At 36.8% G+C, this 26,590-nt stretch overlaps 2 protein-coding genes across 2 annotated transcripts in view; one reads left to right on the top strand and one right to left on the bottom strand.

Moving 5' to 3' along the window:
• CTNNA1 (catenin alpha 1) overlaps window positions 1-26,590 on the bottom strand; it is a 154,255-nt gene that overhangs the window by 45,561 nt on the left and 82,104 nt on the right. The window contains exons 8-9 of the mRNA XM_021005074.2: window positions 2,726-2,806; window positions 828-980 (exon numbers count right to left, since the gene is read on the bottom strand). Of these exons, the coding sequence (XP_020860733.1) occupies window positions 828-980; window positions 2,726-2,806 (234 nt within the window). The remainder of the gene's footprint in view (window positions 1-827; window positions 981-2,725; window positions 2,807-26,590) is intronic.
• LRRTM2 (leucine rich repeat transmembrane neuronal 2) lies at window positions 21,526-24,556 on the top strand. The gene is made up of 2 exons (XM_021005075.2): window positions 21,526-21,933; window positions 22,257-24,556. Exons 1-2 carry the CDS (start codon window positions 21,930-21,932, stop codon window positions 23,801-23,803), a joined length of 1,551 nt encoding a protein of 516 aa, XP_020860734.1. The 5' UTR covers window positions 21,526-21,929; the 3' UTR covers window positions 23,804-24,556.

The following is a 26,590-nucleotide window of genomic DNA, read 5'->3' as shown; positions in this document are numbered from 1 at the left end:
AAATTAATCATTGTTAATATTTCCCACTAAATATTTTCACACTTTAAATCTAGTTTAATATGTTATTATTTAGTCTAATAATATGGTTAGAGATCTAAATGTACAAGATACATATTCTAGAGCATTTGCTATCCATGCATATATATTGTTCTACAAAATGCCAGTTTTAACCTTTTTTAATATGTTATTACTACTACAAAATTACAACATGTATAAAAAACTATTTCCTTAAAATACAAAAAATTTTTCTCTCTTGCTCTCTCCCCCTAATTTCCCATTAGGGATCCATCCTTTATTTTCATATCTTCATATAAACTGCTATTATTACAGAATTATAGAATATTAGAGCAATGATCACAGGGTCAACTTATAACTAGAAAGGACCTCAATGGTCTTCTAATCCATAGTCTAATTTAATAGACAGATAAATGGGAGAAAGTATTGGCCCAAAAACAAAATTATACCATATGATCTCCAATGCTTGTAGGTAAGAAATACTGAGGTTAAGATACATATTTACCTACTAGTTACTATACTACGTATTTTTGAAAGTGTTATTTCTATGCACTCTTGTGCATCACTGCTCAGTTCAGGCTGTATGCTAAGACAGAAACCATTTATATTTACGCATGTACAAACAATAAACACTATTTGACAACATTTGTGATGTATGATGAATATTAAATTACGATTAAAGATGCTCTACATCTTATACAAAATTACACACAAAGTAACCAGTCCCATTTCAAAACACAGCAGTTTTCCTTTCCCCTGGGAAAAAAAGCACGTTGATGAAATAGCATGTGGGAAAAACATGGCTTACTTACCTCAATTAGTTTGTTAGCATGTTCTCGGAAAACTTGAGCATACTCTTTAACTTCTTTCTCGTTTCCATTCTTTGCGGCCTCGATCAATACCAAAAGTGGTACGTTAGTTTCCAAGAATGAATCTGAAACATGGTCCATGACAGCTTTCCGGAGCTAATAATTAAATTTCAAAAATTTAATTTTATTTCTGTCAGAAACTAGACTTCTTAAAGTTTCCATCTAATGGGAACACACGGTAGGCTTGATTGTACTGAAGAAAAATGAGGTTGCTCCTTTAAACAGGGTTAAAACAAGATCACTAAGGGCAGAATTTCAAAATTAACATGGTATAATCAACTATAGCAGCAAAAATCCATTTTAGAACAAATATAAATATTATATTTGAACGATAACATTTGACAAGCCATTCTAGCTTCCCAAGGCCATATCTTTTCCTTTGATGGTGCCAAACTTCTGGGGTAATGTCAAAGAGTATAAGTACAATGTTACACAAGGATGAATATTCATTAGATTGTGAGCCCCATGAGGGCAAGCTTTAATAAATGTTTTTTAGATAATCCTTAAGAAAGGAAGAAGGTAACTAAGGCTGTGTTATTTAACTTTAGTGACAGTTAACAAAAGTGAACAACATATGAAAATTGGCAATTTTTCCAGTTTATGCAAACAGGACTTCCATACTGAAATGCTGCCTTTTATTACATTCTCTGACACAGCTTCATTAGGTGGAAACGGAAAAGATTTAGTGATTGTCTTTTTAAACTTGCTTTCTGGGGTCTTATGCAATAGAATGGCACTCCAATCAGTATGCAAAGTCATTACTATTATTGTTCCACAATGGAGACAATCTGTATTACTTGGCATAAAATCATTAGAAGGTAGTATCTAGTCTAATCTAGTCTGAGACCACCACCAAAAAATCGAACAAGTTAAATTTTATCAAAATGTATTATTCCAAAATAGCATATCACATTTATGTTATCTTCAACATAAAAGAGCCAGCTTTTTGATCAAATGCTAAAGGAAAAGTAAGCAACTAATCTCTCTGCCATAAATGGATTTACATTTAAGAGATTCTTCATGGTCATCTCACGTGCTATTAAATTACTTTAAATGAATTCTGTTACATTTGGTTGGTTCTTGTTCACGTTGTAGCTAATTTTCTGTTAGTCCCAGTGTGACAGAATTAGCCTGGATCCTCATGGGGTTTGATTAGTCACTTAGAAACTCATTAGTGAAAAATGGTTAGAGGACTAAAGGGTACTAGAAAATTACCGAATAGTTTTGGGGTGTGTGTGCATGTGTGTATGTCGTGTGTGTGTGCGTGTGTGTGGCTCATTTATGTAAACCAAGGTCTACACATAACTGGATAGGTTAGCAAGAAAGCCAGCTGCTCTTTCCCCTTCAGTGGAGAAGAAATGAACTGACCCATGATCAAAGTGACTTAGATATCCCACAGATATCTGTGGTAACAGCTTGGAAAATCATCATAACAGCTTGGGTCCAATCTCTATCAATTCTGGGATCCAAGCAAGATTTAAACAAAGTATATACAATACGGTATACTTTTTTTTGAAATACTGGATTGGGGTTGGGGGGAAGAGGTGAGGGCAAGGATATTTTCTGGACCAGAATGCGAGAAGCAGACCAATCACCCCAGGGATAGGGTAGCAGGTGGCATTTGCACTTATGTTTTGCCCCTCTGCAGTAACATTTTCTACACCAAATTCAGAGAAATTTATTAACCCACCAGTCCCTGGTTGATATCAACAGAAGCCACTTTTTATATTAAAATCCATACTTCCCCACCGTAAAATTATAACACTCAACATTTAAAAAATTAATCATTTAACACTAGCTTGATCCCACAGAAGAAAATGTAACATCTTTCTCTAGCATACCTGTCTTCGTAAATCTCTGGTCTTTTTTGTCATTTTGTCTATTGCAGAATTAAGGGCATCACTTCTTTCTTTACGTCCAGCCTGTAAAATAAAAAATACCCTGTTACATACTTTTGCATTTTACAAAGAATAATGATATTAAAGAGCCAATGGTGACATAAACACAAAGTTAAAGAAATACAGTGTTTTCTAAATTAAAACTGGAAAAATTGGGGGAAAAGTTCATAACAAACATCTAGATCTGATATGTCCTTAGACAGAACATCAGCTGATAATTGGATATTGTGCAATTCTGTGAAAATATGAAATGACAAAAGATTTTGCTCAAGATTTGGCTTTAAAGGTCCAGTCACACTACCATCATTAATGAACCAACTGTCTTGATCCTACAAATAACAAAAAGGTTAGAGCTAATTTTGATGAACTCCAAGATCTTAAGTTTTTCAAGATATGACAGATGGCATTTGGCACTGAAACAATGAATTTAAACATAAGGAGTGCCATGAGTCAGTCAGGCCGTTAATAGTGTATAGTATGCAGTTAGAATATAAAAGCTTTGTAATACCACTTGGATCATGTTTTTAAAGTTCTAGACTAAGCTTAATGTAATTGTACTACAGAGAGAAGAACACATTAGCCACTATTAAATAGAAGGTATGTAAATCATTATTTCTCCAGAGGATAAGCTGATTTGAGCTTCGGCCAGGTATCATTCCAAGCAGAATAAAGACTTGGATTTCAAAATGTAGATGGAAGGAATGGGACAAAAGGCATTAATGTTGGTTAATTATGAAGGGAAAAAAATCAGTTAAGACATTAGATATCTTAGTCAATAAAACAAAGAAGTAAAAATATCATTACCATAAAATACCATTGCTTCCCAGTTTAGAAATTTTACTTACCTTTTAAAATTAACAATAAAATTTCACATAATGAATATTTCAAATATCAATTTGTCATTATCAGTACCCAATTTCCAATTTATCAAATTAAAAAAACAAAAGGCAAATTTTGCAATACATATCTACACAGTCCAGCAAAACAATTCCCACATTAGTTATGTCTGAAAACATGTCTCTTTCTGCATTAAACTTCATCACTTCTGTCATGAAGTCAATATTTTTGTTTCATTTTAATTCTTTTGGACTAGTGGTTCGACATTGTGCAGGTCAGAGCTCTTTCAAACTTGTTTTTCTCTATATGCATATTACATAAAATGTTCTCCTAACTTGGATATGTATCAGCTTATAAAGGTCCTCCAACTTCCCTCTGAAAATTTCTATTTTATAATTTCTCATGGCATAATAATATTACATTATTTTCATATAACACAATTTGTTTAACCACTCCCCAATAGGATAACCCCTTAATTTCCAATTTTTAGTTACTGCGAGCTGCTATAAATATTTTTTACATGCAGATCTCTTTTTTTAAATTTCTTTAGGATAAAGGCCATGAAGTGATATAGCTAGGTCAAAAGATACACAAGATATACTGCATATAGACCCAAACTGCATCACAGGATGACTGGACCAATTCATAGCTCCACCAAAAATGCACCTATATACCCCCTCCAACACTGTCTTCTTTTATCCACCTTGCCAGTCTGATTGATAGGTACAAAGCAGAACCTCACACTTGCATTAACTTATTTTTATATGACTGTTGACAGCTTTATACCAAATATTCTCCCAAGTATCCATTTCCCTTCTGATTTTTAGATTACATTCGTTTGTGAAAAGACGTTGCAGTTTTACATAATCAAAATTGCCAATTTCATCTTGGGTAATAACTCTATAACATTTTTTAAAATTATAAAATCTTTCCCTATCCATGAATCCAATAGATAATTTCTTTCTTCCTCCTATAATTTGCTAATGATGTGACTTACATATATATCACATACACATTTGGTATGTTGTATGAAGGATAAATTTCTACCAGACTCTTATCTAGTTCTTCCATTTCAAATAAGTACACAGTGCATAAAATACCTGGAGTATAGAGAACATGTGGCTAGATATAATTACGAAGTGCTGCTTAAAGAAATAAAGAGTAACCTAAACAGCTAGAAGAAATATTCAGTGCTCATGGCTAGGCTGTGCCAATGTAATATAAATGACAATGCTACCAAAATTAAATCACACTTGTAATGCAATATTAATCAAATTAACAAGGAGATACTTTATAAAACTTAATAAAACAACAAAATTCATATGGAAAAACAGAAGATCTAGAATATCAAGGGAAATGATGAAAAGGACAAAGGGAGAATAGCACTTCCAGAGCTCAAACTATATTATAAAATAAGGAGTCATCAAAACCCAGCTGGTATTGGTTAAAGAATAGAGAGATAGATCAATGAAACAGACTAGACAAGCAAAATTCAGAAACAAGAGAACTCAACAACCCACTGTTTGAGAAGGTAGATAACATAAATTACCTAGGAGAAAACTCCCTATTGGATAAAAACTGCTGTGAAAACTGGAAAGCACTCTGGCAGAAACTAGGCTTAGACCAACACCAGACACTATACTTTACAGCACATTCTAAATTACTGCTACCTTAATACTAAAGAATACACTATAAAAAAAATTAGAAGAGAAATAGATTATATGCCTCTCTCAGCTACGGATAAGAGATGCATTCTTAACCAAACAAGAGATAGAGGCAATTACAAAAGATAACAAAGATAATTTTGATTATTACATGAAACAAAAACTTCTACACAGATAACATTAATCCATCTAGGATAAGAAAGGAAGTAGCTGACTGGGAAATCATCTTTTTATCACATTTCAATTTCTCTGATAAGGGTTTGGTATCCAAGAGGAGGGGAAAGAGGGAGCAAGAAAGAAATACACATACATTATATATACATGTGTCTGTCTATCAACCTATCTACAATTAATAATCATTCTCCAACTAATAAACGGTCAAAGGATATGAACAAACAGAGCAAAGTATTCACAACCACTGGAAAAAATACTCCAAACCAATAATAGTAAGAGAAATGCAAAAGAAAATAACCCTAAAGTTTTGCTACATGACATGCAGATCGGCAAAAATAGCAGTTTTTTGCTTTTTAAAATCTGAACGGCTCCTAAAGGAGCCAATCTTTAAAGGGGTCATGAGGAGCCCTTCAAATGTTATTTTCTCAAAGGAGACTCTGATTTCATATACACCTACTGTGTGACCATCAAATTTACCATGTTTATATCCAAGTTTCTACTTCTGTAAAATGGGCTTAACTTCTACACAGTATGTCTACACCAAATGGTTGTTGTGAAGAATGTACTTTGTGGTTTGTAAACTGGACAATGAAACTTGTTCAGATAACTATAAAAATTTACTAAATCAAGTTAATGACTATTAGGAGCCTTCTATGTGCTAAAAACTTCACACATGGGAACCCACATAGGAAATTGAGACAATGCTCTTGCCTTCTAAAGAGGTTATCATTTAAAGCATGAGTATTTCACTACATGCATTTCTAGACAGTAATATTCCTAAATTTCATAAAGTTATTTCTTCCAACTGAAAATTTCTGTCAAGAAATTCAAGCTATGAGGAAACTACAACCTAGGCATTTTAACAACAATATTCCTGTGAATTACAGTCACATAACAAGATACACTTCAAGATGCAACCCACACCACGAATCTGTTAATTCCTGTCTTACTCAAACCACCCTAAAAATCAATTTGTCTTTCTTGTTACCATGGGAAATAGAGGTTTATGCCTCATTAATCAGGAGGGGGGCAATTCTGTAGCAGTTATTTACTGAAACTTTTATATTATAGCAGACAGATTGCTTTTTAAATTGAAGTCTCATCACTTATAAAAATGAAGACCAAATGTCAAATTTGGGGTTTCAATTCATTTAATAAATTACCCTGCAACCAATACCACTTAAACTGATCTAAGATGAAAGCCCAAAGGGGGGAAAGGAGGATAAAGGCTTCTGTGAATGGATCGAACATAAAACTGTGATCTCTTTATTATTATTTACTTGTTTTATGGGCCAAATTCAAGTTACTGAATGTGTAACTTTTTAGAGATGTTCTGCAACAAATAATTAGCATTCAAAGTAGCAAGGCCCATTCTATAACACACAAATGTGATCTTTTTAAAGAAAGGCAGATTTTGACTTGATATCTGGAAAAAAAAAAAAAGCTATTCAAAAGTAGACTGGGACTACTTTAGGAGGTAATAACCTTATCATTATTGAAGGCCTTCAAAGAAGGGATCCCTCCTTGTTACACATGTTAGCAAATTCTTGCTCAGGTACAATCTTACTTAGTGGTCACTCTTTTCTAAGTCAATTGGAAGTTCCATTCCTTTGATCAAGGAGGCATGAGGCATATTTCAAATGCAGACAAGCTCAGAAATTTCTCTTTATAGAGGACTTATCTACAACTTGACTATTGGCACATCAATACCAAGCTTCTTCACAGGAATCAAATTGGGCTGGGAAACAAGAAATCACGTTCAATGTTCAGTTCAGAATGCTAAGCCTCCAAAACTTTGTGATTACTGAGAGAAGTTTGGGCCAAGTTGGGGGGGGGGGGTGCGCCAAATTAAGCAGTGGCTAAAATCATTCTTATTAATTCACACAAAATACTAATACAAAACAGATTTACATAAATTCTGGGATGATGATAAATAGAATGGGGGGGGTGTTGGGCAGCGGAAGTTAAATGACTTGCCCAGGGTCACACAGCTAGTAGGTGTTATGCGTCTGAGGGCAGATTTGAACTCAGGTCCTCCTGAATCCAAGGACTGGTGCTCTATCCACTGCGCCACCTAGCTGCCCCCTAGAATTTTTTTTTTTAAGTACACCTATCTATCACTGCATAGTGTGTCAAGGTCAGGAGGGAAATGATGCAAAGTAGGACTAGCATAATTAGGAAAACATACATTGACTTAACTCTCATAACAAAGAGCAAAAACAAAAACTTTATAAGCATACAGATGGAAAAGAGCCCAGAAGAGGTGACAAAGCAAATTTGCTATTTTATCTAGATTTATATTATAATAAAATGAATTTTTTAAAAGAAAGAAAAGAGCTAAGGCACAGCTACTTCCAAAGATTTTTTTACAAACTAGCTATAGTGATTTCACTGACAAATGAAAACACAAAATAGCATATAATTCATTTTTGAACTGTATAGTCAGTTTAGGGCAAAAAAACTTTGGAAATTCTGAGAAAAGAAGAGAGTTACAATAGGGCAAAAGATCTAAAGTTGAAAGGGATATCACAGAATATCTATCCCTTCATTTGACAAAGGAATAAACTGAAGGTTGAGAGAGTCTGTGAGTTGAGATTTGAACCTAAGCCTCCTAATAACCAAGTCTAGCCCATTTTCCTCATAAAGCTTACTGATGGGAGGTGGGTCTCAAACCAGGCCCAGAATTAATTACTGTCCCTAGCCCATCTCTGCTTTCACAGGATCACAGACTTACGTCATCTAACTCCCTCAATTTAACATCTGAGGAAACTTACAGGTTTAAAAACTTAATAAAAAGTCAAATGGGTGGTGGTGATAATAGCTAACATTTATATAGCATTTAATATGTCCCAGACATCAGGCTAGGCATTTAACAATTATCTCCTTTGATCCTCACAACAAACATGAAAGGTAGATGCTTTCTTATCCCCATTTTAAAGAATAGGGAATGGAGAGGCAGAGGTTAAGTGACCTGCCCAGAGTCACACAGCTAGTACACAGCTGAGGCTGAACTGACTTCCGGCCCAGTACTCTATCCACTAAGTCACCCAGCTGCCTAAATAGCTAGTAAGCAGAAGGAGGATTTCAATTGAATACATACATATCCTCCCAAACCAGCACTCTTTCCACTGACTACAATGAGTGGGATGAAATTTTCCCAAATCAAGAAGCTACCTTCCCCTGGCCCTCCCAACTCACAACGTTTTATTTTACCCAATCATACTAGCTTGTGTTATATCTGTACCATATGTCCTTAATAGCCTATCAGCTACACAAGTTCTGGGCATATGATTTATATCCAGCGCTTAAAACTTTCATCCACACGCTTGTATCAGTGGTATGAAGAACTTTTCTAAATGTTAAAATACTTCTTAGAATTCTTATTTCAATGAATAGAAAGTTAATTTGTATCCAAAGTAAGGAAAATGGAGAAGAGAAGTGTTTTGACCCTGGACAGCCGTGTTTAAATAAGCTTGTTTTAGTTAAGGAAGAGGTTGATTAAAAGAAAATACAAGTTCTAATTAATTTAACAGGAAAATCTAATTAAACACATTGCATCAGCCATTAAAAAGAAAATAAATATAAAAGAGTTAAGTACACAAAGCCTGGCTATGCTCAAGAGTCAGAAAGTGCTTCAGAGACAATTTAGATGCATCTTCTGCCACCAATTACAGTGAAACAGGTGGATGGCATTGAGCTTCACACTTAAAGGGGGGAGGGAGGAAAAGAAGAAGACAACAGCGAAGGCCCACTCTTCCCCAAGGTCAATAATTGTATTTGATCTGTCTGGTATATAACTATTTCGCACATTTTGTATCCTATTTGAATTTAAGCTTCCTGAGGGCAAGAAGCCCTTTTGCCTTTGTCTTGGCATTCCCAGTATTTCACACAGTACCTGGCACAAAGTGAGCATTTAATAAATACCTTTTGGGGGCTGGGGGGAGAGGATCACATGGAAGGAGCATCTTAAAGAGGAGTGCAGTCATTGAAATAAAGCAGTGCCCTTTCCGGGGTGGGGAGAGTGGGCCTGAAGCAGAAACTTCCTCTGGAACAGTGGCTAGCTCTCAATATGAAAAAACTTCTCCAGAAACATCTCTAAAAACCTCTTCAGAACAATTAGAAGAGGCAAAAAGGTGGTAATTATGGTCATTAAGCTGCATGAATACTGTAGGCTCAGTAAATCTTAAAGTTAAAACGTTGCTATCACCAGGCTGTATCCTTAAAATTCAGAAATCCCAGTCTACACGTGAGTAATGCCATATATACACTATTCCTACCACCCTTACCCCTTTACAGTTTTAGAAAGTGACATTTAAAAGTATTACTTGATGATCTTCTGAGCTCTCTTCTCACAAATCAGGCTATAAATCGAATGTTCCACAGCGCCCAGAAAGGAATTTCATGACACCATTTTCTCTACTAAGAAACCATTTCTACCCCTTCCCTACTTTTTTGGTACTCCTTCACCAATGGCTCACCAAAAACCAAACCAAAACAAAAACAACAACAAAAAAGCCTAATTACATGGTGGCTATAGGATACAGTGGCATACATCCTGAATAAATGCCATGTTTAACCAAGTTATAAAGAATCCAGACTATGGGATGGCTGCATTATAAAACACCATATTCACCACTAACTTACCCATTACTAATATCAAGCAAATGTCTAAGAAGTATCAGCACCAGTATCATTCCTGTGTGGGATGGAGACCACTTACTCAAAAACAAAAACATAGACTTAGATACCTCGAAAATGGAAAGGAGTTTATTGCTTTCTCATGAGCAAGGGTACCTCTCCTAGTCACTACTGCGGGCCAGGAGAGTACGAGTTCCTTATGGAAGTAAAGGCTTATGTATACCCTAACCAAGCTCCTCCTTCCTAACCCCCCCCCCTTCCCCTTATCCCACTGACTGGGCTTTCAGGGGATACAATCTATTCACAGAGACACAAGTTTGCCCAGAGACAAGAAAAGGCAGGAAGCTTTTCAAGGGCAAGCAGTTGAGGTAGGGCTATTCTTTCTGCTAAGTACTTAAAAACAGTGTCTGAGGGGAAGCTAGGTGGTGCAGTGGATAAAGCACTGGCCCTGAAGTCAAGAGGACAGGAGTTCAAATCCGGCCTCAGACCAAACACTTGACACTTACTAGCTGTGTGACCTTGGGCAAGTCACTTAACCCCAATTGCCTAAAAATTAAAAAAAAAAGAAAGAAAGAAAGAGAAGAAAGTAAGCTTAAAAAAAAACCAGGGTCTGAGCAGGGGAGGGTTTTGAAAGCAACAATCAAGAACTATTAACAAGAACCACTGATCCCCTGAGGAGGCTTCACTTCTAAGAGATCATCTCTCACATTCCTTAATGGTTAACAATCATTTATTACACTAAAATACTTAAAGCAACACCACAAAGTTGAAAGCTTATAACATGATCTCATGTATAAAGGTACCAAAAGACAGGTAGGAGGGAAACTCAAACTCCATTATAATTCGGGGGGGGGGCGCGCGGCGGCGCCTACAGTATTCCATGCAGCTTAATGACCATAATTACCACCTTTCTGCCTCTTCTAATTGTTCTGAAGAGGTTTTTAGAGATGTTTCTGGAGAAGTTTTTTCATATTGAGAGCTAGCCACTGTTCCAGAGGAAGTTTCTGCTTCAGGCCCACTCTCCCCACCCCCGAAAGGGCACTGCTTTATTTCAATGACTGCACTCCTCTTTAAGGTGCTCCTTACATATGATCCTCTCCCCTCAGCCCCCAAAAGGTATTTATTAAATGCTCACTTTGTGCCAGGCACGGTGTGAAATACTGGGAATGCCAAAAAAGCAAATACTTCCAGGAGAGCTCAGTTTACTGGGAAAAACAGCATGTAAACAACCATGTACAAAGTACAGACAAAGTATAGTGTATAGAGCCCAGTAATGGAGTTTCTGGTTCAAAGGACACAGACATTTTGTTCGCTTTATTTGCTTTCCAAATGGCTGTACCATTTCACAGCTCCACTAACAATGTACTGGCGCGCCTATTCTTCCACCACAGTGTAAGTGAGGCTCTTTTCTCAAGGGCTCTCTTTCTGCGTCTACTGAAATGATCTTGCGGTTTGGGTTTTGAATGGGATTCATTATGTCATTTTCTTAATCCTGAGCCATGCTTGCATCCCCAGTATAAATTCCACTTCAACATAATGGATGATTTCTTAAACTATTAAAAAAAAAAAAGATAAACTGCTATAGTCTGTTTAATAGGATTTTGTTTAAAAATTTTAAAATGTTCATTAATGATATTGGCCTATAGCTTTCTTTCTGTGTTTTATCTTTCCCTGGTTTAGGGTTTAAAACTATATCTGTCTAACAAAAGGATGGGGGTAGGGTTCTTTGTTTCTCAATTTTTGAGAATAATTTGAGAACTATAGACACTATTGCTCTTTAAAAGTTCAGTAGAATTCTCCTGTGAAACTGTCAGGATCAAGAGTTTTTTCCTTTGGTAGTTTCTTTACACCTAGATCTATTTCCTTTTCTTTGATTGGGTCATTTAATATTTTGAGATTATTATATATAGGGTTATTTTATAGTTTTGAAAGTATTCCTCTATATCTTTTGTGTTCTTGGTTTTGTTAGCCTATCACTGTACATAATATGTTCTGATTATTATTTTTTATTTCTTCCAGTTTTGCTGTGATTTCACATAGGCCTTCAAGGTTGGAGGTCCTCAGATTGTTACACATTGCATGTTTTCAGTCTTTTTCAATGTATCAATCACTTGTGCTGACTTTTTTTCTCCCTCTAACAAAAAACACTATGTTGTATAGGACGGCTCTCTGGAAGGGAGAGGAATATTGGAATAACTACGGTGATGTAAGAAACAGAAAATATGACTAAAAAATTAAAAGAAAAGAAAAGAAAAGAAAGACTACGAAAGGTGTCTTGTATAAAGTGACACTAGCTGAGACATGAAGGAAGCCATCGAAGGCAGGGGGCAGAGATGACAAAGGAGAAGGGTCTCTGGAGTTGGGAGACCAAATGTCAACCACAAGTAATAGTAAGGAGGGGCAGAGCCAAGATGGCAGAGTGAAAGCAGTGACTTGCTTGAGCTCTCCTCCAAACACCTCTAAATACTCTTAAAAAATGGCTCTAAACAAATTCTGAAGCAGCAGAGCCCACAAAAAGACAGAGTGAAACAAATTTCCAGCCCAAGACAACCTGGATGATTGATCAGAAAGGTGTATCGCGCCGGGCTGGGAACGCAGCACAGCGAACCTGGAGCAGGCCTCAGAGGACTGAATCTCGGGCAGCTGTGGAGGTTTCCAGACTCCTCAATCCACTAATGCCAAAGACAACTTGAAAGGTCAGGGGGAAAATCTGTTTCTGTCGGTGCTGAGACAGGAAGGAGGGGGTCTCAGCTTCATTCCCCAAGGGGGGGAGAGGGGGGGCTGCTGCTCCCCAAGCTTCTGGTCCACACACTGAGGGGGAATCCGTGGCTGATCAGAGAGGGATTGCAGGGATCTCTTTGCCAGTGTGGAGGCAGGAATCTCTTGCTTTGCCCGTGTTTGGATCTGGGTCGCAGTTCTGGGTGGCGGTACTGGGGTGAGGAAGAGCGCTGGCATGGAGGAGTTTGTAGTGGCTGTGGAGAGGAAACCCTCCTCACAGCTACAGGACAGAAAGGAGTACTAGTGGTCACAGGCCAGGAAAGGAGTAAACACCTCGCGCCCCTTATCATACCACCTTGCAAGAACTGAAAATTTACAGGTCCCTACAAGTATCTCTGAAAACAGCTGTACAAACCCCTGAAGCTTGGGACAGTACATTCTCCACATTGGAAGCAGACTCTTACCTTAACAAAGAGTTTAAAACTCAAGTAATTGGCCAGGATCATGAGCAAGCAGCGCAAAAAGAGTCAGACTATGTTATCTTACTTTGGTGACAAAGAAGATCAAAATATACAACCAGAAGAAGACAACAAAGTCAAAGCTCCTACATCCTTTTTCACACATTCATCTCTGACTAGACTGAAGAACTCTGATTTTTTTTAAAACATTTTCATCTTTTCTAAGTGCATTTTTAAAATACGAGCAGGCCACCCATCTGATAGGTTAGGGAGATAGTCCATACTTAGAACATGTAACCTACACTGAACATCTTATATCACTAAGGTGACTTCCAACTTGTTGAATAGATAATCAGATACTGAAACAAAGAGGGACATCTTTTCTTCAGAACACGTTAAGTCAGACGAAGTGATTTTGGATGCTGCCATGGTATCTTTTCCTCAGTAACACAGGTTCTAACATTGAAGAAAACTAAGCATGCCCCTGAGAATCACACATAGATGCCAGTTCTGGGTATCTTTGTAAATTCCTTGCTCTGATCCAGGGTCACTCCCTACTCTACTAACTAATGCTGCCACATAGCAAATTTTTTGGGAAAAAGTTCTGCAGTTGTCACAAGAGGATTGCTTAAAGACCAACACTACCAGAAGCAGGGATAATGTATTCCTCTACGGAAAAACTCCCTGAGGCAGTTTCTGACACAGGTGTAGGTCAGTATTTATTTCGTAGGTTAAGTAAGGAATGTGGCAAGCTTTTCATTACTTAATGGTAGTACTACTATTATAATGAATTAGACTCTTACATTAAGTAAAACTATTGAACTGTTTCTTTGCTTTTTTATGAAAATACCATCATTCAGAGTATTATACAATTATGTTACCAACAGTTTTCTACTTTCAAGTTGTGTAACCATTTTAAACTCTTCCATGTCTCTTTAGAAATTGAAAACTAAATTTTGCTTATGTTACCTCAACAGGAAGCAATTCTAGAATAAGTATATTGTTAGTGTCCACAACATCATATTATGATCATTTGAAAGTGTTATCACTTTGAGCAATGGTTGCATATAAGCAGAGTTGAGCTGAGCCCCCATCTACTCCACTGCCCCTAAACTTTAGATGACATCTTATTCTGCTGACTCTGATGAGGACAGAACTCAGTTCACAATTCATGAATAAGGACCTTAGAAATTATCTACTAAAATAATCCTCATCAACAGGAGAAAGAGAAGCCAATAGCAAAGTTGTTCAAAATGTGTTTTCAATCTGAAACCGAGAGAAGTGAGGCTATCCAAGTAACTACTGGTTGAAAGAGGAGAAGCTTTGCATACTGTGATGCCACTGTGAGTGCTACAAACTTCCCTGGATGTGTGAAAAAATAACTGTATTGGGCAGTATCTCCTATCTACAAAAATTATTTTAAATAGCACTATGACAATATAACTTAACATAGTTTTAATTTATTCCAATACAAAAGAAGTGAGATAATCAGGAGGGAGTGAAAAAAGGGAGAGAATAAGAACCTCATACCCTTCCAGGTTTTCACAAACCCATATCTATTTCCAGTGCCTTTAAAACAATTTACTCTTCAGCATATCTTCACTATATGGAACTAGTTATCTCAGGTTCAGTGAGCAGAAGATCGAGCTTACGCACATCAACATGTCTCAAATTTTATTGTTGTTGGTTAGTTGTATCTGACCCTTGGTGATCCCATGGACCACAGCACACTAGGCCCTTATATCCTCCACGAATCTCTTGTCCTCTGTCCAAGCTCACGTTCATCGTTTCCATAATACTATACCCATCTCACTGTCTGCCGGCCCCTTTTCTTTTTATTTCAATCTTTCTCAACATCAGTGCTTTTCTAATGAGTCCTGTCTCTCATTATGTGGCCAAAGTATTTAAGCTTCAACTTCAGCCTCAACAAATATGAACACAACATGAAAGTTACTGAATGAAACCTTAAAATCCAAACTATTATTTCTATTGAAACAATAATAAAATATAACTTCTAGCAAAACAATAATTTATTGTTCTCTAACCCATTCCATGTGTATCTGTTATGTTTGTTCACTAGACTTGTGAAGATTTCACTTCACTGGCAATTCCTGGTAAAGAAACTCCCTCTAAGCAATGCAGATCAGTATCTGTGCTGCAACCTAGATTTAGAGAATTTCAGGAAGCACTGAGAGCTAAGTGATTTGCTCAGGCCACAAAGCCAGCATGTGTCAGGGCAATCAGAAGGTCACTTGGACTCCACCTTAGATGGACTCTCTAGGATTCTTAACCTGGGGTTTGTAAACTTGTAAAAAAAATTTTTGATAACCTTATTTCAGGAAAACTGGTTTCCTTTGTAATCCTATACATTTTGTTTTATGTTAAAAAAAGCATTATTCTGAGAAAAGATCCTCATTGGCTTCAGACTGGCAAAGTCTGGTCCATGACAGAAAAGGTTAAGTACCTCTGCACTATACCATGTTGCTTCTCCCTACTGACAATAATATAATGCATCAAATAGGGGGTGGGAACAACAGCAAAGTAAGGGAAAGCCAGGCAAAGGGATGTACCACAACAACAACTCATGGCACTTGATGCTGCTATTGTAGTTATGATGCAGATTTGCAGGAACCTCAAAATAGCTGCCAATTATGTTCTGGCAATACCACTGATTGGGTTAGCACTCCAATCAGTGTGATGAAATAGTTCCTATGAATCTAAGAAATAGATGAGGTGGCACAGGGTTATAAGCTGACCCTATCTGAAACCACTGTGGTGACCAACTTGACATTGAAGACAGCAGGGCAAATTGTGCGCCATTGTATCCTGGCACCATAAAGAAGCACGATATAGAGGAACAAATCAGAAATATTCATACCCTAACTGCTGGAAATGCAGGTGGCACTGACCACTAAAGCAGGCAAGCCAAAATTTAAACGAAACAGATTGAAGTCATGGATATCTATGTTCCAGTATCATATGATACAAAAATTAGAAACACATTTTGCCAGTTACAAAAAAGGACTTTATACTGCTTTGTCAAAATCAGCTAATTCACCTATGTACTAGTCCATAGATCATTAAAGATAAAAAATGCCAATATTTTTATTCCAGTGAACAAGGTAAACAAATCATTATTCTCGGTACACTGGTGTTATTACTATTATATTAATAATATAATTAATAATATGATAATTTTATAATATAATTGCAATGATAATAATAATAATAATAATATAAACATTATAGCTAACATTTAAGGAGCACTTTACAATCTGCAATGTGCCTTATATGATTTATTTCATTTGACCATTACAAGAACCCTGTGAAGCGGATGCTATTATTATCCCTGTTTTCCAAATGAGGAAACTAGGGTGCAGAGAGGTTAAGAGACTTGCCCATGGCCAGAAAGCTTCTAAGTGTCTAAGGCAGGACTCGCATCCAAGTTTTTGTGTCTAGAAGTCCAATATTGATAACATAGCTTTTATTACTGCTTGAGACCTTGTCAGAGTACAAATGAGGAAAACATCTGTTTGCACTAGGGCCCATCAGAAATCTGCTACTTGCCAGTCAAACAAAAAAGCAGAAAAAAGTTCACAGATTTAGAGTTAGAAGGGATCTTATTGACCATTTCATCCAACTTCTGATTTTACAGATGAAGTAACTGAAACATCTGAAGTTTAAGTGACTTGCCCAAGGTCCCACAGGTACTTCAGTGGCAAAGCTGGCATTTTTAACTCAATGGCTCCAACTTGGAGAAGGCTGTCCCCAATAAAAATAACCCTCTGTTTCCATCAATTATGTAGGCAAGAGAATTTTGCAGTGACTTGCAGAGAGTTATTATCACTGTGATTTGTCACTGCCAATTAGCCACTATCTACGTACAAAGTGCAAAGTTGATCTCCTTCCTGGTACAGAAACTGAAGCCGCCTCTCCTACACTCCAGACTCTCTGGAGATAAGGAAGAATGACCTGGTCCTTGAAGGAGCAGAAATACTTTTAAGAGAATATAAGGCGGCAGCTAGGTGGCACAGTAGATAGAGCACCCGGCCTAGAGTCAGGAGAACATGAGTTCAAATCTGGCCTCTGACCATACACATGACACTTACTAGTTGTGTGACCCTGGGCAAGTCACTTAACTCCAAATTGCCTCACAAGGGGGGGGGAGGGAGGAGGGGGGGAGAGAGAGAGAGAGAGAGAGAGAGAGAGAGAGAGAGAGAGAGAGAGAGAGAGAGAGAGAGAGAGAGAGAGAGAGAGAGAGAGAGAATAAGAAAAAGCATATGAAGGAAGAGAATACCAACTGATGTCAGAGTGTCAAACAGTAGAAGAAAGACACAGATGGGAAGAAAGAAAGACACTCTGAATGAAGTCTGAGCACTACTGCTTTAGATGGCAGTCTCTAGATCTGCTCAGAAGATGGATCCAATGAAAGGTGGCATGGCTCCACAGGTAGCACCCTGAAAAAGGTTATCCAGTAATGGTCAGGGGATGGAAATGATGAGTGGTAGTAGTTGGTTGGTGACTTATTACTGAGATACATGAAAAAGAGAGGTCTGCTGTCTTCCTAGGGCATATGTACAGGAAGTGGCAGGTACCTTCAGAAGACTTGTCAAACCTGACAAATGCTACCCCTAACTGGTGATCCATGTAGGGCCAGTGATAGCTAGATAGATAAATCTAAAACCAATGCTCAGGATTATGAAGTCCTGCACAAGAAGCTAAAGATCTTCAGAGGCACAGAGAATATTTTCATAACTGCTATTTACTGAAGGGAAAGGAGAAGCTGAAAAATAAAACATTCCAGTAAGAAAGTATCTAAGAACAGGATTTGGATCTCTGTGCAATCCTTAAAATAGGGAAATGATGGACTAATTTACCCAAAGATGGAATACAAATTAATAAGAGTTGGTAAGAAATGTTTTCTCAGTCCTGAGAACCTAAGTACGTTTTATACTGAAAAGAGACAGGGAGAAAATTCACCATGAGTCTCTTTCAACTTCTCTCAATAAAGTGTGTATGTGTATATGCGTTTGCACACGTGAGCGTAAGTGCACATGTGAAGCCATCATTTAACTCGCCATCATACAAATGACAAGTACAAACCAGGAAGATTATCAGTTCAAAAGCCCAGTAAATAAAAAGACAAATAACAAAAACAAAAAAACCCCACCTCAGATGTCTAAACACAAGGACACACAGTATGGGTGAACTTAAGAGAGCCTAATACAAGGAGGAACATTCAAGTTAACAAGTATCACTAAAGCTTTGTAAAATGGAGTTCATGGCTCTGGAAAGGTATGTAGAAAAAAGGGGGTGGTAAAATACTATATATTAAGGTAAGGGAATTCCCTCATGATGAGGGAGGGACTCCAAAAATCAGAAAGGGAAAACATGAAAACAATAATTTGTATGAGGATGATTGGAAAGAGAAGTAGAAGTGTCATAAAAGTATAAAAAAGAGACAGCCTACATAGGAGTAATTAGATAAGAAATTCTAGAATCCTGGCACCATGATGATAAAGTAGTAATTGAGGACTTCCATTATCTGAACAGCTATTGGAGTGCTCACTCTACCAAAAAGCAGCATAGCTGATAAAATCTTGCCTTAGCTTTAAGAACTTCATTCTTCAGAAGGTAGAGAAAGAAGCAGGTTTCTCCTGTCTTCTGACAAGAGAAACAGGAAAAACTGCTTCCTAAAGCAGGAAGGGAACTTTTAGAAAAATTATCCGTTCTTGGAGAATGAAGAGCAAAGCCAAGTATAATCTATCTAGACTTTTGGATAGAAGGTTCTATATGGTTCAGAGAAAGGACTCATAGATTCAATTTCAATAAGCAATATTTATCAAATGTTTGTTGTCTCATTAAAAGCAAACGCATTGAAACACTCACAAAAAATACTTCTGTGGCAGGAAAAACAAGAAAAAAAGTAGATGCCTATCAATTGGGGGAATGGCTAAACAAATTCTGGTATGCAGATGTACCACAGAATAGTACTATACCATAAAAAACTATAAATTATAAATTATGAAATTGTAAATATGGATAACTGAGAGAAGCACGGCAAGATTTATATAAAACAACACAGAAAGAAGAAAGCAATATATACAGTACCTAAAACAAAGTAGAAAGAAAAGAGGGAAGGAGAAAGAAACCGAACATTGATTGTTTAATTATAACTACCAAGCTTAGCTCTTGAGAAAATGCATCTCCCTCCCCAATCTTTTTAGATATGCAGGACTATGGATATAGAAGACTGCATACATTGTAGGAGAAGTTTTAGCTGGTTAAACGGAATTGATTTTATTGTTTAATCTTTGTTATAGGGACAGCTTTTGCATGGAGGGATATACTGAGAAATCAAAGTGACATAAAAACAAAAAATTACCAGAAAAATAAGATTAGAAAAAGAAAGAAAGTGGTGGATTTTGTATTAACACTACCTAGAAAAACACTCATCAGAAGGCATCATCGCTATGTTTGCCTATAGTCACAGAATAACACAGATCACCAGCTCTAATCCCCCAAGAGATAAAATGACTTTGCCCAGTGTTATATAGCTTGTTTGGGACAGAACCCAAGTACCTTGATTCCTAAATTCATTTCCACTAACTCCAGTTGAATAAAATCAGAGTCCCATATATAAATAGTTTGGTTTTTGAAATCCTAAACTTACAATTTCCTTTCCAGGGCCAAGACAAAAAACATTGTTAATCCTTTTTTAAAAAACAGCGGAGGTACAGGGGAAGCAAGCAGGGAGGATTAAGTGGAGCAAGAAACACATTATTTGTCCTTGAAATAGTATTTGCATTTATGCCTTCTTAAAAAACTAAGGTCTAGCCAATGAAAAGATACAGTTCATGAGAGAAAAAAGTGGACTCAATCAAGAGACCTGAGTTTGTGCCTTGGCTCTATCATCTACAGCAAACAAGTCACTTTACCTCTCTCAGCCTCAGTCTCCTTATCTCTAAAATGGGGATAATACATGACTACCTCATTAATTATGGAAAAAGAACCCCAACATTAAAGTGCCATATAAATATGTATAATTATCATTATTCAATAATAGAGAGAAACAAATGGACAAGCCAAAATGGCTTACATTAAGGAAAAACTGCCACATTAAAAAATTCTCTCTAAATGTGGGTACTCCCTTATGTTCATTAGAGATTCCAACAACAGCCAGTATTAAGCACAAAGACAGTTCTGTAAGCTCTTCCATCTGTAGAATTCTGCCAGTGGGAGCTATTAAATGTGCAAATGCCCTATTATTCCAGCGCTATATTCCCCCTCCCCTCCTCCCCCATCCCTTGAGATCACCATTTTAAATAATTTGTAAGATTCTGGGGTAAACACAAATGACTAAGATAAAACTAAGTTAAGTCCTTTTATTTGTCCTAAACAGTTCTGTTCCGCTCTAAAAATGTGAGGGTCTATGGTATTAAAACTACTGAGTCAACCCACCCCTTTCCTCCCACCACCACATCAAATAAAGGATAAATTTAGCAGTATTTTTCATTAAAGCCCAGCATGTTATTGTTAGAAAGGATGGAGGGGGAAGCAGAAAAATATGCTTTGCTAAAGGAAAAGTTATCTCCCAAATCTCAAGTATCAAAGTGATTAAATGTCTCATTTTTAGCAAACTGCTTTTGCTATCCTTTATTCTTAGATTAGGATTTTTAAGATTTGAAGGACTCTGACTACTTAACTTACTAACAGTATCTATCAAGACAAATTATTTTTATACTTTTCATTTTAAAGTATGACAACAGAATTGAGATTGAGAAGAATAAAACAGCAGCTACCACCTTGAATGGTCTGAATTTCTCCATATTACTACACAAATTGTGTAGGCTCATTCCCATTAAAGCTATCTTTTTATGCAGAGGATGCTATCTAATACTGGCTTTAGCAAGCATTAAAAATCCTCACTTTGTTATTCCAGCTCACAGCTATGTGGCCTTCATGAATGCTGCCTTTATCATAAGACTCATTCCTATTTCCTATACTAAAGGAATACAACATATTTTTCTGCTGGGGGTATTCCCCACCACCATCCCACCCTACCCCCCAACCATTCTTTCTTTAAAATAAAAAAATTTATTAGGGATCTTGCACGATCACAATATGCAGCACAATGCTTTATAACTGTAAAGATTCTGGAAAACCCAAACAAAAGAGACGTCACCATGTGACGTCAGCCTATATACAGTTCTGTGTGGTCGCAGCACATAAGCAAATCCATTCTTGTACCGTTTCTCGGAAAAGCTTTTCAGTAAATGCACTCATGCTACTACAGGAGCTTCTCGCTGCAATAAGCTACCCATCTGCCATCAACAAGTTAAGACTAAGAGAACTAACAGCTGTGCAAAAGAAAGACCAAAGCTTCAATTAAACAGCCGAACAGACGCAGAAGGAGAAAAATAAAACTTATATTCAGTACTGATTCAAGAATTACAGAGCTGTCACAGAAAATCAAGCCAATGAATTCAAAAGGAATATCCTAAGGGGGAAAAAAAGCCTGGTGGATTCAATTTTACCCTGATATCCTAAGATACTGAAAAAGAGTAAATTATTCAAAGGCGACTGAATGTTCAAGCCTTTTTCAGACTCACTGCTTTGAGTCTACGACTGAATGCAACCTCCAATGTGCTCAAAAGAATGGGTAAGTTTATGCATTTATAAATCTTAAGCAGTGAGCATTCTTTTTTTAAAAAGCCAGGGAGTTAAAATTTAAAAAATGAAACCATTCGAATATATTTTTGGATTTGCTATTTTCAAATAGCAAGGCTGAGTGAGTACAGGGGCTACCTTAGCCATTTTTTTAAAAAGGATAAGTTTCGTTTTAGACTATGAGGATTAGATGTTCTGCAGTGCATGAACAGTAAGTTATATGCTTTCACCATGATGTTGTGCTTATCTTTTTTGGTCCATATGATCTGATAAAAAATATCCTATCTTGTTGTTTCCTTAAATTATATTCTGCAGGCTTACATTTCAAGTGGCCATTAGGGGCTCCTATGCTGGCAGCGCTATATGCAATGAGTGTGGTTTTAAAAATGCTGCCTGCCTTGGGCATGGCTTGTCCACCAAAATGCCGCTGCGAGAAGCTGCTCTTTTACTGTGACTCTCAGGGGTTTCACTCAGTGCCAAACAACACTGACAAGGGCTCTCTAGGTTTGTCACTGAGGCACAATCACATTTCTGAACTTGAAAGGGATCAATTTGCAAGCTTCAGTCAACTTACTTGGCTCCACTTAGACCATAATCAAATTTCAACAGTTAAAGAAGATTCTTTTCAAGGACTCTATAAACTTAAGGAATTAATCCTAAGTTCCAACAAAATATCTTACTTGCCAAACACAACTTTTAGTCAACTGCTTAACCTGCAAAATTTGGACCTGTCTTTTAATCAGTTATCATCTCTGCATCCAGAATTGTTCTATGGCCTTCGGAAGCTGCAAACCTTACATTTGCGCTCCAATTCCCTGCGGACCATCCCTGTTCGCCTTTTCTGGGACTGTCGTAGTCTGGAGTTTCTGGATTTGAGCACAAATCGTTTGCGAAGTTTGGCACGCAATGGATTTGCAGGATTAATCAAACTGAGAGAGCTTCACCTAGAGCACAACCAGCTGACAAAGATTAATTTTGCTCATTTCCTACGGCTAAGCAGTCTGCACACGCTCTTCTTACAGTGGAATAAAATTAGCAACTTGACATGTGGGATGGAGTGGACCTGGGGCACCATAGAAAAGCTTGATTTGACTGGAAATGAAATCAAAGCCATCGACATTACAGTGTTTGAGACCATGCCTAATCTTAAAGTACTTCTAATGGATAACAACAAGCTCCACAGCCTGGATTCCAAGATCTTAAATTCTCTCAGATCCTTAACTACAGTTGGCCTCTCTGGCAATCTGTGGGAATGCAGCCCCAAAATCTGTGCACTGGCCACATGGCTGAGTGGTTTCCAAGGTCGGTGGGAGCACTCAATACTGTGCCACAGCCCAGACCACACCCAGGGAGAGGATATTCTAGATGCAGTTTATGGATTTCAGCTTTGCTGGAATTTATCAACTACTGTCACTGCCATGGCTACAAGTTACAAAGATCCAACCACTGAATACACAAAAAGAATAAGCTCATCAAGTTACCATGTGGGAGACAAAGAAATCCCAACTACTGCAGGCATAGCAGTTACTACTGATGAACACTTTCCTGAACCAGACAATGCCATCTTCACTCAGCGAGTAATTACAGGAACAATGGCTTTATTGTTTTCTTTCTTTTTTATTATTTTTATAGTGTTCATCTCCAGGAAATGCTGCCCTCCTACTTTAAGAAGAATTAGGCAGTGCTCAATGATTCAGAACCACAGGCAACTCCGATCCCAAACACGACTCCATATGTCAAATATGTCAGACCAAGGACCATATAATGAATATGAACCCACCCATGAAGGACCCTTCATCATCATTAATGGTTATGGACAGTGCAAGTGTCAGCAGCTGCCATATAAAGAATGTGAAGTATAATAACCTACAAGTCATCAAAAATTACATCAGATAAGTAACCTATTTTAAATTGTAGGGGGCTAAATACATAACTAATTTTTACAAATGGTGACATTAAGCCTAATTTTCCAAAACAAGTGGAGACATAGTTTTTGAAGTGGTGAAGTATTTTTTATTTTTATTTTTTAAATGGAACCATATTTTAAGTGTTAAAAGAAGCAATGATTACATTACTTTGCACTCCTATTTGGAAATCTAAAAATACTCACTTCAAAATAATGTAAGATGTTACATGTTATGTAATCATACCATCATGTGTAAACATTTATACTAAAGTCTCCAATGTGCTACTTTTTTCTACTGAAAACGGTCTGAAAAGAAGTGAGCATGAAAGAATACAGATCATAATCTGTTCCACTGTGGCTATCTGATCTCATGGATTACAGCTGGCTCACTAACTATAAAGGAAGACTTAATGAAAGATTTCATATGTGATTATAATTTGATATTGACTCAGATATATAATCAACAGTCACATGTAAGTGGAATTCTGCGTCTAATGAGATATGGCCCATTTAAAAGCCTTTTTGCCCAAGTCTATCCACAGTCATTGCCTAGGTTAGTGGGTATATGCCAGAGCTCACATTACAAATTCAGAACACTTTATATCATTTGAATGGGCTTGGTTCAGATGCTTAAACAAAGAATTCAACTGATGACCAAATGGTCTCATTACAGTTAAATCCATACTAAATAATTACATTAAATCATTAAGGTCTCTGGTTTTACTTTTACAAATCTTTTTGTGAAATTTAGACAGTTACTTAAAATGGAGTGGTAAAGTGGCATTTCAACACTAATATACTCAATCTTACATTTAAGTGTAAATGAAAAACCAAGGTTAACTAGGGGGAGGGAGGTATAACAAGGAGGAATCCACAAATGAGTCAATGCCATAATCCCATGACATTCTTAATCTAGCCAGAAGGCTAATTCACATAATGACCACTTGTCCCAAGAGAGGGGTTTAAACTCTATACCCTTCTTTTTGTCTGTTTTTCAGTCTTTAAAGAACATTTTAAATAACTGGCTAGCAAGATGTGTTAGAATACAAATCGACTATCAAAAATCACTTCTTTAAAATACTGAGTTTTATGTTCAAGAATGAAAACCAAAAAAAAATATTAATTTAACAACAAAGCATTCTGAAAATAAAGGCAAGTGTGTTACTTAAAAATAACCTGTCAGTCAGGAAAAATACATATGCCTATGTGTCCACACAGTAACACCATGGTACCAATGGTACAAGGCAATGAAAATTCAAACATTACAGAATTTGAATGACTCAAAACAAACCAGGTTAATTAAAGTTAACAAAAACAGGCAAAAGTAAGGTGGATATGGACAGTTATATGTACCAACATACACTGGTGTGTTAGATTCAATAGTATCTGAACATTAGGTTGCCATACACACAGCTAAATTGTTTTTAAAAAGAATAACCCAATAATTTAGAGTGTTAATATAGTTTTAAACAATTTAATGATTACTGGGAGCTAATGGTGTCAAACTTTTCACAGAGAAAAGGCTTACCTAACTATTGTTGTTTTAACTTCAGTTTTGATTAAAAAAAAAACAATTGGTAGGAAATTTGGGTTTCAGAGGCCAATTCCAAATTCACATTTTAACATTTTCTTGTAAACAAGATATGATGTATCTATAATCACACGCAACTGCAGGATCAAATCACTGACCTGATTTGAAAGTGTGGTTTGTTTGGGTTTTTTTTTTTTTAAACCACTGGCATTTGCTGCCTGGGAAATGGTTTATGCATAGATGTCCAGATCCTCTCCCCCTAACCCCCTCAAAACTTTCCTTTTTATTCTTCAATTAAATTGTCCATAGGCATAATATTCTTCAATAAGGACGGTCTATCCTATCAGGAAAATAGAATGTCAGACTATACCATCCCATGCAATTGTAGTATGTTTAACCATTATAGTCTTTTGGAGCAAGATAGGCTTGTATACCTCTCTCCTTTTCCCCCTCCCTTACAATTTTTTTCTAAGTCACTAAAGGAACAAGAAGATTATAAATTACGGTACAATACAATTGCCTTTTGGAAAGTTACATTAATATGGTAAAGCCATATTTTTTTTTACTCTCCTAAGCTTCCATCCTGCTCAACTGATGTGCAGCAGGCAGACATCACCCTCATTTCTTCCTAAACTATACACTGTGCGTGTGCAAGGGCAGAAACTGATTTTACAAGGAAACACTGGTCCCAAAAAGCAGGATCAGAACCTGACTGATAAAATAACACCTAAGGGGCAAATATGGTTGTTTTGTTGTTTTTGATCATGACAAGAGTTGCTCTAGGCATAATGAAGGTTTCTTGTATGGCGATGAATAACAGGAATATTTGTAATAATTTTGATCACAAATTAGTTAGTTTAAACTGATTTTTTCTCAAGAAACAGCGTAGACATCCCACAAGACACAGAAAGCAAATGAGCTATCCACAGGTAAAATTCTGAGAACTGAATAGGAAAAACTGGTTCTGTGGCCTCTGAGGAATAGGATTTGCAAAGACCACCAAGAGAGACTTTTCAAGTGGATCTTAAAAAGATAAAAATTATTGATCTCCTTTGCCTTTTGTAGTGCATGGAGAGAATGTGAATAACCAAACCAAATACCTATTTTCCTTTTTCACTAATGAGGCGCCTTTCTTTTCCTGTGACCCACAGAAGGCATGAATCTATTTAATTTTGATCTCTTTATGCTTCAGCACCAGGATTAGGTTGTTAT

Source organism: Phascolarctos cinereus, unplaced genomic scaffold (genome assembly GCF_003287225.1).
Source record: "Phascolarctos cinereus isolate Bilbo 61053 unplaced genomic scaffold, phaCin_HiC Scaffold_2;HRSCAF=192, whole genome shotgun sequence".
In the NCBI taxonomy this organism is placed as follows: Eukaryota; Metazoa; Chordata; class Mammalia; order Diprotodontia; family Phascolarctidae; genus Phascolarctos; species Phascolarctos cinereus.
This window is presented reverse-complemented; position numbering and strand designations above follow the sequence as displayed.